Source organism: Pelophylax lessonae (assembly GCF_965119305.1).
Source record: "Pelophylax lessonae genome assembly, chromosome: 2".
NCBI classification, from domain to species: domain Eukaryota; kingdom Metazoa; phylum Chordata; class Amphibia; order Anura; family Ranidae; genus Pelophylax; species Pelophylax lessonae.
In genome coordinates this window covers 512439678-512455758 of record NC_138769.1, presented here as the reverse complement: position 1 = coordinate 512455758, position 16081 = coordinate 512439678, and the positions used below count along the sequence as shown (strand labels likewise).

Here is a 16081-nt window from a genome sequence, read left to right as displayed (position 1 = left end):
ACTCAGCAACTCTCTTGCATCCACATTTCTGTGATGAGCCAGGAATTATTATACAGATTTAAGTTTTTATATGTCCTTTACTTGTAATGGCATATATTTTACATGGGCTTGTTTCTTCAAAACTAATGAAATATTTTGGCTGCTCTATTATTTTAAAGGTCAACTCTAACTTGGGGTCTTGGAAATGTACCAAAGGTACAACTATCCTTTTCAAGGGATTTTAAAGCTTAATAAAACAAAAAAAAGTTATATTTGACTGCTCTGTGAAGTAGCACAAGGCAGTTCCAATCCTCCTCTTTTTGGGTTCGTTGTCTGCACTCCTGACTCCTTCCCCTTGAGCACAGCCCCAGAGAAAGCTGATTGCCCTGGGGCACCGCTGCATGCTCGCCTCTGAGCCGCTGCTCTATGCATCCATAAAACACAGAGACGCAGCTTGGCCTGCCCCCCACTCTCTCCTCATTGGCTCACTGGCTGTGATTGACAGCTCCTGCTCCTTTCTCAGCCAATGAAGAGGGAGAGCACCCATACAGCCAAGGCTATCTTGAACATCGCTGGATCAAAGGAGGCTCAGGTGAGGATTTTGGGGGGGGGGGGGGGGGCGCTGCACACAGGTTTCTTGCCTCAATGCATAGCATACTATAAGGTAAAAAAACTTCAGCCTTTAGAACCACTCTAAGTCACCCCCCCCCATTTCCCTAACATCAGTTCACCCAGTCTAATACTGACATCTGCCTCCATTTCAGTGATCTTTACTGTATGACCCTGCTCTGTGCCACACAGCCTACATTCCAAAAGCTGTCTTGCTGGGTTTTCTTATGTGCATGCAAATTGTGACCTCCTTTATTCTTGTGTGGATACTCCTGATGAACTTCCAATGAGCACTATCAACGTGTAACTTCTTATTTTGGAGCCATTCCTTCTCATTTCCTGTCAAGCCTTCTACAATTTCATAGACAGCAGCATGACCCTTACAGGTTTAACATTATCCTAATTTGAGCTGTGCTTTAGAGTATATGTGAGCCTATACCTTATAAACATACATGTGTGCAGCTTTTTGCATTCGGGTGTGCCCGCCATGCTTTGTGTAGATTTACAGTATTGTGCAAAAGTGTTTTTTAGGCAGTATCAGTTCTAAAGCAAAGTGCCCATATCCAAGGAGAGAACATAGGTGCAATATTCTGTTAGCGTTGTGGAGACCACCACTGATGCCCAATCACACAGCCTCTTACCAATTAACCCAGACCCTCACTACAAAGGTCTATGGAAGCGGTAGATAATATAACAGGTGCAAGTGGCAATGAAATCCTCTCCATGTTCCTCCTCAGTACTCCTCTCTATTGGTCTCTATAATCAAAATATATCATGTGGAGATGAACAGGACACTTCTCATAGTGTAAAAGTCACAAAACCACTTTATTATAAGCAAGAATCACTTACATTAAGGTTAAAAACTTTCGGCATGTCCAGCATATCCAGTGTGTCCACAGTATATCGGATATACTGTGGACATGACGAAAGTATTTAAACTTAATGTAAGTGATACTTGTAATAAAGTGGTTTTGTGACGTTTACACTATGAGAAGTGTACCGTTTATCTTCACGCGATACATTTTGATTATGAAGACCAATAGAGAGGAGTACTAAGGAGGAACGTTGAGAGGATTTCATTGCCACTTGCGCCTTTTATGTGATCTACCGCTTCCATAGACCTTTTTGTAGTGAGGGTCTGTGTTAATTGGTAAGAGGCTGTGTGATTGGGTGTCGGTGGTGGACTCCACAACACTAATAGAAGATTGAACCTATGTTCTCTCCTTTTGGATTTGGACGCTTTTCTTTAGAACTGATAAGCACTGCACTTTTTTTTACTTTTTATGATCGATCTTTTGCAACGTTCAAGATTTTGTCAGCTGCTTTTTGTATTCCAACATACAAGTATTTATGCCAGGCGCAGCATATTTAATATTTATATTAGGATGTGCAGAAATGCTGTAAAGTAAGAATGCTTTTAAAGAGTGTGTGTGTGTATATATATATATATATATATATATATATATATATATATATATATATATATATATATGTATGTATGTGTGTGTGTGTGTGTGTGTGTGTATGTATGTATGTATGTATATGTATATATATATATATATATATATATATATATCCAAATCAATATTTCTCTAGCGCTCATCGACAGACGTAGTCCTCGGTGATACACCACCTTCGGGTTATGTTGCCTCCACAGGAGCAGGACTAGACAGGAAATTAAAAAGCTCTGGCCACACCCTAGGGGCAGTCCCAGAGGGTATATCCTCTCTCTCTCTGCCTCAGCAAATCAGTTATTTTCTGTCTAGTTAGGAGTAAGGACCTAGACACCTTGCTGGGATCTTAGGTCCTGGCAAGAATTTTTTCTTAAAGGATTTTTTTAGACAGCTTTTTCTCCAGTGTTCCTGTGAGATCTTCAAGCAAGAAAGCTGAACTGGGCGACGGGCTGGATGTTGAGATCCGGTGGTCACCCCAGTTCAGCCTACGAGCGCGTGCAGGCCATAGCTCCGCGCTGGGTCGGCCGCGACAAAGTCCCATTAAAAGGACTGAACCCGCGAGTTAAACGTCTCGCTGAAACGCCAAAGACCATGAGTCACGGCGTTCGTATCGGTCGACAGCCCTCCCGCCCCGGTGGAGAGGGGTACTGTCAGGAGTTGGTGCCCGCCTGGTTCCGGTATGGTGAGTAGTATGTTCCCCCTTTCCCCCTGACGGGTTTTGTGGTGAACGCGGGCCCCTCTCTGTATGGTAAGAAAGAGTCCTTTCTATCCTATAACATGTCACAGATCCTCCTACTTTGAGTGTGATTTTTTGTGTACAAAAAGCCAGGAGGCTTGGTTTGGGAGCTAACAATCTATTGTATACATGTTTAAAAGATGTAATCTGTGGCATTCTGGGAATCTTATGGGTTAAGTATAAGCTACCTACCAGTCAGAAGCCACGGACATGTAGACTGCCTTCCAAATCAGATCTCCAGCTATTAGCAGGCCTCCCGAACGGCCATGCGGTCCGCCAGGGGCCGATACCGCCAACCACGCCATATCCCCAGGCAGAGACAGTGTTGTGTGCAGCACACCGCCATTCAGCAGGCCGCCGCCATTTTTTCTTGCAGGATCGCACGAGCCGCCATTTTGGCGTAGCCTCGTGTCTCCAGCATGGGGGCGGCCATGTTTGAGGTGATCCTACACCTCGTGGAGCTTGGGGGAGGCGCCGGAAGGCGTGCAGAGGGGCGGAGCCGCCTCCTTTCTTCCTGGGCAGCCAGCCAAAAGACTTCCTGTTTGTCAAGACAGCGCTGTAAGCTGTTGCAGTTTAACTCTGAGCATCAAGTGGTGAGCCTGGGGGTCTATCTCTCTCTCTCTCGATCGATAGCTAGCAGGTAACACTAAGGGGCTTTTTTGTGGCGCTGGGGGTCAAAAAAAAAAAAAAAAAAAAAGTTTTTTTCTTTACTTTTGAATTATATTATCCAGGAAGTAACTGGAGTTATCATGGACCCTGCCACACATATTCCCCCACCTGTTTCCCTCGAGGGGGCCTCGGGACCCGCCGGTGCTCAGAGTATAGAGTCATTTACAGCAATTTTGGAGTCTATGGTGGCTCGGGTGGAGGCGGCCTGTCAGGGCAAGGAAGCGACCCCCGCCTACCCCTATACTATCTGACACCTCTGACTCAGATTCAGAGATGGTCACGGCAGTTGCAGGTTCCTCTGCAAGGGTTGCTATCCCAGGTAAAGCCCCCTCAGAAAGTGAGGAGGACGCTTCTTCTCTTGCTATTATTCAGGAAGAAGCATTGGTGGACGCACTAGTTGTGGCAGTGCAAGAAACCTTAAAACTTGAGGCTTTACCGGCAGAGGCAACTGAAACAGAGATGCCTTTTGGTACTAATAAGCCCATCAAGACGGCGAAGGCTTTTCCTGTACCTAAATGTTTTGGTAATCAGATTAAAGGAGAATGGGAACATTCTAAGCGTACCTTTACTATTTCCAAGTGTATTGCTAGACGCTATCCGTTTGAGGAATCCATCATTAAGAAATGGACGGTACCACCAATCGTGGATCCGCCTATTTCCAGGCTGAATAAACCCACGGTTATTCCAGTGGAGGACACTTCGTCCTTTAAGGATCCGGTGGATCGAAAGATAGAAGCAGAGTCCCGCACTATCTTTTCTCTGATAGGGTCAGCATTTAGACCAGTAATCGTTATTGGTCTAGTTTCCCAGACACTTACGGAATGGGCGAAAATGGTACGCCAAGATCTTAGGGGAAAAGATATTCCCCAGGAGACATCTGATTTGATGGAACAGATCATACAAGGGCTACGGTTTATCTGTGACGCAGCCTTGGACACTACTCCCCTATTAGGGCATGCATCTAAGTTAGCAGTGATCCTCAGACGTGTGCTGTGGTTAAAATGCTGGTCAGCTGACCTAGGTTCCAAAAAGACCTTGACCAATCTCCCTTTTCAGGGGAATCGTCTATTTGGAGCCAACCTAGATGAAATCATTAAGGATGCCACTGGGGGCAAGAGCATTTTTTTGCCACAGGCTGCAAAAGCTAAGGGACCTCGCAACAAGCGAGGACCTTTCTTTACCGCCCATAAAGGGCGCCCGGCTGGTACTAGCGGGAAAGGCAAGACTCCTCCAGGAGGGTTCAAGAAGGGCTGGTCGGACAAGCAGAGGACCAACCCAGCCAAACCCGAAGTAAAGGAGTACACAGCCTGAAGGTGCGCCCCCACCCGGTTTCAGGGTGGGGGGACGTTTTCACCGGTATTCAGGACATTAGATCGAGCATCAACCACTACTACCGGTGCGATTCTTCCCTTCCAACATTTAAGTACCACAGGAAGCGGTAGTTACCGTTCCCTGAAAAGATCTTTTCCTTTACCTTTTCCTAAGATTAATCCCGATACCTCACAGGAATCGGATCTGGTTGACCAGATAGGCCAAGTAGCCTCTAGTCGGGTGACTTCGGTCCCTGAGGTTCAACCAGAAAAGATCACCTTTCCTGATAACTATCAGGTATCTGATAAATGTGTGGGAACAGAAAACGACCAGACTTTCTCGGATGGTCGGGGCCAGATAGCTCTAGGGACGCCTGGTTCAGATCCAATCAGCGCCAGTGGTCCTAGAAATTCTAGGCTGGCCTCCTCAAGCCGGCCTGGCCGACTTGGACATGTTAGTCGCAGACGTTTCGTGGGAACTTCGTCTCAGGGAGTGTCTGTGGTCTCTAGGACCAATTTACCTTCGTGCTTTACAGTCGCTGGTTTTAATGGCCTGGCCATTGAGACCCAAGTACTGAAGGATAGAGGTTTGTCTACTTCAGTCATTCCTACCCTTATTAAAGCAAGGAAAGCGACTTCCAGCAAAGTCTATTATCACACATGGAAGACTTATATTGCGTGGTGCGAATCTTTAGGATTTCCTCCACGTACCTATTCGGTGACTCGTATATTGGCCTTTTTGCAACAAGGGGTTGAGCAGAAGCTAGCCTTGAGCACCATCAAGGGTCAAGTTTCAGCATTAGCAATCTTCTTTCAGAAGCCTTTAGCTACCAAATCCTTGGTGCCGAATTTCATCCAGGGGGTGCGGCACCTGGCTCCTCCAGTCCGCGCGCCCTTACCGCCCTGGGATCTTAATTTGGTTTTGTCGGTTCTACAGAAACCTCCCTTTGAAAACATCAGGGAGATTCCCTTGCTTACTCTATCCCAGAAGGTGGCCTTCTTGGTGGCTATTACTTCTGCTCGCAGGGTGTCAGAACTGGCTGCATTATCATGCCAGTCACCATACCTAGTGATTCATAGGGATAAGGTAGTACTTCATCCTAAGCCATTTTTTCTTCCCAAGGTGGTTTCAGATTTTCATCTGAATGAAGATATTGTACTACCTTCCTTGTGTCCTCAGCCCAAGCATCATCGGGAACATGCGTTGCATTCCTTAGATGTGGTTCGGGCAATCGGGGTATACCTGAAATCTACGGAATCATTCCGTAAGACGGATTCACTTTTTGTGATCACGGATGGCCCCAGAAAGGGTTTGCCTGCATCTGCCGCGACCATTGCCAAATGGATTAGACAAACGGTGGTACAGGCTTATTCTATTAAGGGTCAGAGTCCTCCGTTCCCTGTTAGGGCGCACTCCACTCGAGCGCTCAGTACTTCCTGGGCCTTTCGCCATCAGGCGTCAGTGGTCCAGGTATGTAAGGCGGCCACCTGGTCGTCGGTACATACCTTTACAAAATTCTATAAAATTGATGTGACGGCATCGGCGGATGCCTCATTTGGCCGCAAGGTTTTGCAGGCCGCAATTTGAGGAGACCGGTGGTCTACCTCGAGGGTTTTTTTCGGTTTGAAAAAAAAAAAAAAATTGTTTTCTCCTTTTTTGTTGAGTCTCATCATTAAGGATGAGCATTGTAAACTTCTAGTTGGCACCGGTTGGGCCTTCTAGATTGGGATTTGATTTCCATTTTCCCACCCCTCAGTTGTGATACTGCTCTGGGACGTCCCGAAGGTGGTGTATCACCGAGGACTACGTCTGTCGATGAGCGCTAGAGAAAAATGGATTTTTGTAAAATCTTACCGTAAAATCCTTTTTCTCTTAGCTCATCGACAGACGTAGTCCCCGCCCCTCTGTTTTGGAGTTGGGTTGGGTTAAATTCTCTAAGCACTGCTTTTTCACATAACTGATTTGCTGAGGCAGAGAGAGAGAGGATATACCCTCTGGGACTGCCCCTAGGGTGTGGCCAGAGCTTTTTAATTTCCTGTCTAGTCCTGCTCCTGCGGAGGTAACATAACCCGAAGGTGGTGTATCACCGAGGACTACGTCTGTCGATGAGCTAAGAGAAAAGGATTTTACGGTAAGATTTTACAAAAATCCATTTTTTGTGTGACTATCCTTTTGGCTTCAAACCATCATCAATTCTCACACATGCACGCAGTCCGGGATTTTATAGGATTAGTCAGGTGTATAAGAAACCATTTATATATAAATCAGGTGCTAATAATCATCAATTTCATATTTACGTTGAAACTAAGTCATTACCTGAAACAAAAAACACTGTGTAGGAGTCCTAAAATTGAGCGAAGAACAGCCAAACTCTGTTAAAGCACAATGAAACGGGCAATGTTGAGGACCATAAATGCATTGGTCAGCCAAAGAAACTTAATGCAGCAGATGAAGACACCTCATGCTTGCTTCCCTTTGACATCAGAAGATGTCCAACCGAGCCATCAGCACAGAACTGGTTGAAACCCAGGTACACCCATCTACTGTCTGGAGATGTCTGGCCAGAAGTGGTCTTCATGGAAGAATTGCAGCCCAAGAGCCATACCTCTGATGTGGAAGTAGGGGTAAGCGACCCAACTACGCACAAAAACATAGCAACTGGGTTGGCAAAAAATGACAGCAGGTGGACTGATGAGACAACAAGTTTGAAATATTTGGCTGAAGCAAAAGACAGTTTTGTTCATGAAGGGCTTGAGAGCAGTACAATAATGTGTGTCTTCAGGCAACAGCGACATATAGTGGAGGTTCCTTGCATGTTCGGGGCTGCATTTCTGCAAATGGAGTTGGAAATTAAGGATGAATGGTGCCCTCAATGCTGAGAAATACAGGCAGATACTTATCCAACATGCAATACCATCAGGGAGGCGTGTGAACGTCCCCAAATTGTTTTGCAGAAGGAAATTGACCCCAAACATACAGCTAATGTCATTAGAAACTATCTTCAGGATAAAGAGCAAGGAGTTCTGGAAGTGATGGTTTGGCCCCCACAGAGCCCTGATCTCAACACAATTGCGTCTATCTGGGATTACATGAGGAGACAGAAGGATTACAGGCAGCCTACATCTAAAAAAGATCTGTGGCTAGTTATCCAAGATGTTTGTAACAACCTACTGTACCTGCTTTGTTCCTTCAAACACATAGAAGAATTGCTGCTACTTTGCAGGCAAAGGGTAGTCACGCCAAATATGGATTTGATTTGGATTTTTTTTGTTTATATACTATACATTTTGTTTTAAAAAAAAAAAAAAAAAATTACCTATTTAAAATTTTTTTCTGAATGCTTAATTTACAGCCTAAAACGTGTGTGTGTGTGTGTGTGTGTGTATATATATATATATATATATATATATATATATATATATATATATATATATATATATATATATATATATATTATATTTTTTTCTCTTATAAATGTAAGCTAACATTTAGCAAATCATGTAAGGTGTCAGTATTTTTTTTCTTTTTCATATTTTATTTTTTTGCATGCTTTACAATTTTATTTTTTTAAATATTTACAATTTGTTTAGGAGCCCCATTGAGGGGTTTTGGTTGAAATATTTAAAGACTCCTGATGAAGAAAGGGACTGAGAACATAGATTCCCTTGTCCCTTATTCTGAGGTCTCCACCAGTAAAGGAATGGGAAGTACTATATGCTGGGTGGCATTCTGTTCATTCACAAATTGAAGTATAGTAAACACAGTTTGCAATGGGAGTAAAGACAGTCCAATGTAAAATGCGGAGGCAGAAATACATTGAATAGCTGCTGTGTCAGCAGCAAGAAGATAAACAGCGGTACACTAATCTTCCCAGTGAAGAGCTGTGCCAACACAAGTCTGACCACTGGGGGGACAAGCTGGCTGTGCTTCCAAATAGAAGTCAAATGAACAAACTGACCACACTGGGATAAATGTGCTTCCAAGCCCTGGCGTGGTCAGTTTTGAAATGGGAAAATAAGGGCTAGCAGCCGGATCACCAGGTATTTCACAAGAAGCAATGCAAAGAGAACAGATACTTTTTAATACAAGACAGACAAATAAGAAATACATTTTAAAGCTTAAGGAAATTATTTTTTTAAATGCTGTCATCTAAAGTCCTCTGCCCCGTTTGTACTTGTGATTTCAGCAACTTCTCATTTTAAAACCATATCCTGCTTTTCTTAGGGTAGCTACTCCCAAAGCAAAATGCCTGCATGACTGATTTTAGCTTGGCAATGCCATCATTTGACTTGTGGGCCAGTAAAGCTAAACCAGTTCTGGATGACAAGCGACATCACTGCCCCAAACTATTATGCAGGTTGGATTACATTAGTAGCTGGAAGATGACCTCATCATGCTTGGGTATTCTACTTGGTGAACAATTCACTGTACCAGTTATATACGGACTGGTTTGTAGAGTACGTGCTTTAGGACAACATTCACGCAGGAGTTTGTGTGCGGTGGCCAGCAAGAATCAAATTCTTGCCAGCAGTTGCACACATTGTGTGTGAACAGCTGTAGGTGTCAGTGGTTGTTAGATTTGTACTGTGTAAAAATCAATAGCATGTGCCGCTGCAGTTTGCATATAACTGTTCTGTATAAACAAGCAAAAAATTGGGGGAGCAAGCCCTGAACATGTATATCTAAAGCCGGTGCAGCTATGGACCAAGCAACATGTATATTAAAAAAGAATAGCGCACACATGCAAAAGAAATGACTATCAAATATGGAGACAATCCATAAATAAAAATGGGGATTTGGTCCCACCATATGGCCATATCGTGCTCAAGCCCACCACTGCGTCAAAGTACCCCATTATCAGTGGGTCCTACACTATCCATAAAAAACTGTTCTGTGCAGTTAGACGAAGAGTGAACCTGGAAACAGCCAGTGTGCCTCCCGGGTGGGTGTTTCTGTATAGTTTTGGCTGCACACAAACTGGTTGCAGGTAATAGCCAGTTTGTGTGCAGCCATTGCGGAGACCATCCAGCAATGCAGCAAACTATCCACACACAAACTCCTGTCTGGATGTAGCAAAATTGACATTTTAAATGTATTCTATAATTGGCTTCAAACAAATAACCCCTTCTTGTATTTTTGTGTTCTCCCTTTTTTTTTTTCATAGCCTTATTAACCAGATCAAGCCTGGAATCATTAAAAAGATAAACAGGCTGTCGACGCCTATTGCTGGCTTGGTAAGTAGTAAATACTGCACACTGATATTAAATGTTGTAGTGCCATTTGCCAGGTGCTATAATATTCTTACTGTACCTAGGATTTGTTGCTGCAATTGATTGTCAACTTGCATTCCATTTTTTTAATCAAGGAGCAGCTTGGTGATTTTGGGTCCTCTGTTCTGTGCCTCAATTCCAAGAATGACCCCAGCCCCTTTAGCACACCTGGTTAGATTTTAAAATCACTGCAAACACCTTTAGGAATACAAGTGGAAAATTCCATTATCTATGCTGTGGATTGTTACCAGAAAGAGACACACCACAAGTTAAATATTTTAACACTGAAAAAAACTGTGGAAACAGCGCTGTTAAACCTTGCTGCAGGGTATCGATACAATAGAAATGACAACCTTGAATTTTTTGGGACTGTAAATATAGAAAAAAAGCACAATAAGCTATGTGTCCATTGCACGGGCGCTGAGAGGGAGGAGAGAAGGCTTGTTGACTTTTTATCTCCTCCTGGGCAAAAACACTGTTGAGAGAGAAAAACCTAAAATAATGGGTTAAACAGTTTTTTTTGTAGTGTTACAGGTCCTGGGGTAAAAAGAGTACGTGTCTTCTGCTAGCAAACAGTGGGGCCCTTGTTTTAAGAGTAGGTTTAAACAAGCTGAAATTGGGTAGTAATCATCTAGGATGTTCCGTTAAAATTTATAAGGACAAATCTGCTAAGGATGGCAGCTTCAAACAAGCATACTTTGACACTAGAAAGGGGAATTGATGTCTGCATGCAGTGTCTGTACTGTGCTAAGAATGTTTGGTTTACACCCATTCAATGATGACACTTCGGAAATCCTAAATGCTGGTTCAGGCTCCTATTGATGTGGTAAGGGACCCAATCACCTGTCAGCCAATCGGAAAGTCTGGTGAATGGACAGCGGCTGACCCGATACCCTGATGGGTATTGCCATCTCTGAAGTGCTGTGTGCCATCTCCGCTGAGCAGTGCTGGGTTGCTGAGCAGGGTCCCTAGGCTAAACAGTGGTAGACTGTGTGGTTGTCGCTCTTCTGCGCTGCCCTCAGCTGTCCTCTCTCCTCAGTCACCAGGCAGCACTCTTCCGGTAGTCTCTGGAAAAGCGTGGCTTTCTCCCCATCTCAGCTGCTGCTAGAGTGTGGCGCTCTCTCTTCTCCCTTAGGTGGAATTTTACCACACAGTCCTGTCACCTCACCACTCTCGCTTCCCCTCAGCACACTCCTCTCTCCTCCGTCTTCCTTTTTCCTGGGCTCTTCCAGAACCCTCCTCCATGGTAGTTCATTCTTTCTTTTAGATTGTATCTACTGACCGGTACAGGGAAGCAGATGCACTGGCAGACCTACTTGGCAATGATTTACAGGCTCCAAAAATAAAAATGCACATTTTTTTTTTTTTACCTGCAAAAAAAAAAAAGTGCATTTTATTATTTGTTCTTAAAAAGTAAACTTATACTTTAAAACTGATAACACACAAACAATTCTAATTTCTTTTTACTTTTCTTGAACACACCCATTAAACCTTCAAAGTGCTGGAGGGAAAGGTAAATGAACCCATAGATTAATTGCTTCAAAGAAAGCTAATTGGAGTCAGTAGTTTGCTCACCTGGAGTCCAATTATTAAACTGAGTTTGGAGGTGTGGTTTAGAGCTACATTGGCACTCAAGCAATTTTAGGATTGCTGTTAATAAGAAGCATCGACTGATAACCATGCCTTGCTAAAAGGTGCTCTCTGAAGACATATGATCAAGAGCATAATCCATCATTCGACAGACAAATAGTCTATAAATTTAGACCGTTTATTTCTAGAAAGAGTAGGCACAATGTTAGATGCCTAATCTAGATGACTCCTAGGGCACAATGCAGAGTTTTCAACGAGGTAAAGATCCCACGAGTAACAGCTAAAGGCTTGAAGACCTCACTGGACCTTGTATACATCCCTGTTCATGAGTCTACCTTATGAAACCGTCTGAACAGGTAGGGTGTCCATGTCAAAACACCATTCAGAATGCTGCTGCTCTCCAAAAAAAAAATTGCTGCTGCGTGCCTAAGGTTTGCCAAAAAGCACCTTGGCAAACGCCCGCGCTACACTGAAATTATTTTGTAGACTGATGAAACCAAAGTTTACTTGTTTGTGAAAAAATGCTCAGAAATCTATATGGCACAAAAAGGGCACAACATCCCAACATCAAACCGTTATCCTGAGGGTTCACACCGTTTTCCTGCCACTGTATTTGTTTTGCCTCCTTTTGGCATTTAGCTCAAGGAGTACCAGGTGACAGGGTCTCATTACCCATAGCTACAAGAGTTTACTGTAAGGATACTAAAGAAACAGCTCCTGAAAATTGTGTTTTGCACTTTTACACTTTCCAAATTAATTTCAAGCAGTACTAGCCTTTTGCAACATTCATGTCATAGTTCGATTTTTAAATGACCTTAGGCCTCATGCACACAGATGTTTGCATGAATAAAATATGCTAACGTAAAATTCCTGGCATTTCCTGTACCAGAGGTGCTACAGATGGGGATGGAGACTTTGCAGCAGTAAAACCTGTCAGGGCTTCTAATCCTTTCCCACTCTATCAAAAATCTATAGAAAAAGGTTTGGCTGTGCATATGCTTGACTGTGGCTGCATACTAAAGCCATTTAGGCTAGGTTCATATTTATATGTTGCAGGAATGTGCACAAAATCATGTCGTTTCCCGCAACACAAAAAAACATGCATCCTTTTTGTAGGATGCATGTTTTTTTGTGTTGCGGGAAACGACATGATTTTGTGCACATTCCTGCAACATATTAATTCCTAATGGCGCCCCAATGCACCTTGCTAATGTGCAAGATAAAATTTATGGTACCATACATTCTGTTATGGTGCTATTTAAGAAGAAGAAAAAAAAATCATGCACTTTTTGTGTGTTTTTTTCGAATGTGGTAGGCAGCCTATCAAAATTATTAGGCTGCCCTAAATGTGACCTGCAATGGAGTTAAAAAAATGTGTGCATACTATTGCACCTGCCTGTTTGTGAATGGAGCCTTGGGGCTTGTGGGAACCTTTTTTTTTTTTTTTTTTTTTGTTTTTTTTTTTTTTTTATTTGAACACTGCGGGTCAATTGTTTTTTAAAAGTGCGATTTATATGCACTTTACAGTGCACTAAACCACATGGGAAAAGACATTTGCATAATACTTATAACGCACTGTGCATTCTGCAGTTCTTTATATTTAAGTCTCCTAAAAGAATGGTGCTTTGCATTCTTTCTGTGTCTTGGAAAGGAAACGGGGTTACTGATTCCACTAAGTGGTTAGCAGACTGATTGTACTCACTTCCTATCTCTCTTTTACCACATTTTAGTTGAATAATTACTTAGCACATTATTGTTTGACCTTACATAATGATTTTCTTTCCTTTTTAATAGATTATTTTCTTCCTGCCTTTGTTTTCCTGTCAAGTATGGTTTGGTAGAAAACCTTTCCCTACCACTGAATACAGTGCAGATGTATTTATATTGATCTCCCTGTTAAGGTTTTATAGATGTTAAATGATTGCTTGATCAAGCTGATTTCAAAGCTGGACATACACTCAGACAGCCAGCAGGCTGAATGAAAACACAAACAGATTTCCTCCATCCACACAAACTAGGTGCATGTAGAAATCCCCCTGCCAAGAGTTTTCTAACAGCGGCTCCTCTGCTGTCAAGAGTTCAGTGATTAGTGGCTACAGGCAGCTGCTGATTGAAAAAAAAAAATTCCAGGATTTCCCTTTAACAGGAATCGATCAATTGGCATCTGTGGAGCGGGGATGGCCACATTTTGATAAGTGCGTGGCCAGCTTCCGTCTGTGGGTTGTCACCATCTTGTTGAAAAAGATTGGCTGTGTTGGTTCTGTTGAGACAACATACACTATATTACCAAAAGTATTAGGACGCCTGCCTTTACACCCACATGAACTTTAATGGCATCCCAGTCTTAGTCCATAGGGTTTAATATTAAGTTGGCCCACCCTTGGCAGCTATAACAGCTTCAAATCTTGTTGGAAGACCATGAGAAGACTGTCCACAAGGTTTAGGAGTGTCTATGGGAATGTTTGACTATTCTTCCAGAAGTGCATTTGTGAGGTCAGGCACTGATGTTGGAGGGGAGGCCTAGCTCAGTTTTGCAGCCAGATTGTCACAAAACTCTATTCCACCACCTCTCACCCTCTGCTTCCCCTTGTAAACCCAGCCATCTTGCAGTTGGTGTTGCGAACTGTGCATAGAACACCCCTAAATGCTGCACTTATACACAGCGCACGCCTGAGTTCTGCACTCTGTATGTAGCGTGTTCTTTATCTCTGTATATAATGCACTCTTGAACCCTGCATTCTATACGTAGCTCACAACTCTACTCTGCACTGTGTGCATAGGGCACAACTGAAACTGCACTCTGCACATTGCATACTCCTGAACTCAGCACTCTTTATGTAAAGCGCTCCTGGAGATTGCACTCTGTATTCTGCACGCTTGCGCTCTGCACTTTGCGCAATCCAGAAACAACCAGCCCTTTGAGAACAGCCTTACTGCTGATGCGAACAAAAATGAAGAGGCGCCTCTAAGTGTAGGAGTAAAATGGCAACTCACAAGGGTAGGAGTAAATCGGGCACATCTTTGAAAAAAAGCTTTGAAAAAGGAGCGCGACTGCTGGGTCATTCACAGTTCGCCAGCTCAGAAATGCATCTCTGAATGCATTCTCTCTGCCCTCTATCTGCGCCCCAAGCCTTGTTTTGGATAGCGAGGAATGACGCACATGTCTGGAGACGGCGGATAGTGAAACGGTCACCAATGAGAACCCATCTCCTACCCTTGTGAGTTGCCATTTTACTATTCCTATTAAACCACATTTTACTCCATTTGGAGGCGCCTCTTCCTTCTGGTTATGTTTTATTCCCAGCTTTTCCTGGAACCTGCTTCTGTTTCCATGTTGGTGGCTGCCCTCAGCGAATGGACTTTAAGTTATGCAGACTGTTACATCGTAACATCTCTGTTACTTGAACTATTGATTGGAGATCATTTTTAGTCTCCCCATACAGACTACTATATTTTACCTTGTTTCTGTAGATCTATCCTTGTGGGAGAAAGTCTTGCGCCTTCCTTTCTGCATTTACTGCTAAAGCGACCCACGATTGAATTGCGTTTGACACCCCTGGTTTAGATGTTTTTTGTCTTTTAAAAAGGGTGTCCCCTTAGATCTTGCTTTTGATAATTGTCTGACCATGCTGCTGTCCCTAATTCATAGACCTAAACATGCATACACAGGTGATTGAATGTACAGGTCTATGTGAATACATATATTTAAAACTAATTCAGAGATTGGTTTGTAGGAGTACTTGCTACTTCTCATTCTCTTCTAATTTCTTAGCTACTAGGTGCCTGACACTCCCTTTCCTGGCTAAAACCTTTGTGTGCCCTTAATGGCCACTAAAGCGCACTCATTGAACAGAAAGAAGTATGACATTTGGTCATATCTTTACCCTGAAGTCAGGGAAGGCTCCTAGCAACAAAGTAATACCAAATAAGAAACATGCACAGAGGATGGTTTTATGACTAATCGGTAGATGTGGTTTCTGCCCTTAAGAAGAATGTTTACTTTAAATGTCTGACAGGTTTGCTTTTGAGGTTTATAACTGGTAGGCGTTAGGAAGGCATGATTTTCGTATGACCACATAAAATTTATATAATGTTTTCTGTTATGTGTACATGGCTACATTTGGAGGGAAATGTGTCAAACCATTGAAGTAAAGAAACAGACCGAACTCGCCTTTTTCTCATCAACCATAATTAGCCAAATTTAAAGGATTGGTTCACTAAAAAAAAAAAAAAAAAAAAAAAGTTTTTTTGCAGCCTGCAGAGTATTGCAACCCCAATCAGCAAATCGTGGGTGGAATGCCAGGCTCTTGCAGACTCCTCAGTAAAGCTGTCTGCTGGTACCTTCTATACAGGCAGACGGTTACTGGAGAGCAGGAAGAATTTATGAACTGAGAGCGCCCTCACAGTTCATTGAAATACAAGTCATCTGTAGCGATGGCAGAAGGTACTTGCAGTTCATCCAC

At 43.1% G+C, this 16081-nt stretch overlaps 1 protein-coding gene across 1 annotated transcript in view; it reads left to right on the top strand.

Moving 5' to 3' along the window:
- The window catches only part of LMO7 (LIM domain 7), a 287243-nt gene that overhangs the window by 41929 nt on the left and 229233 nt on the right, over nucleotides 1–16081 (top strand). Inside the window, exon 3 of the mRNA XM_082248131.1 lies at nucleotides 9923–9992. Within this exon, the coding sequence (XP_082104257.1) occupies nucleotides 9923–9992 (70 nt within the window). The remainder of the gene's footprint in view (nucleotides 1–9922; nucleotides 9993–16081) is intronic.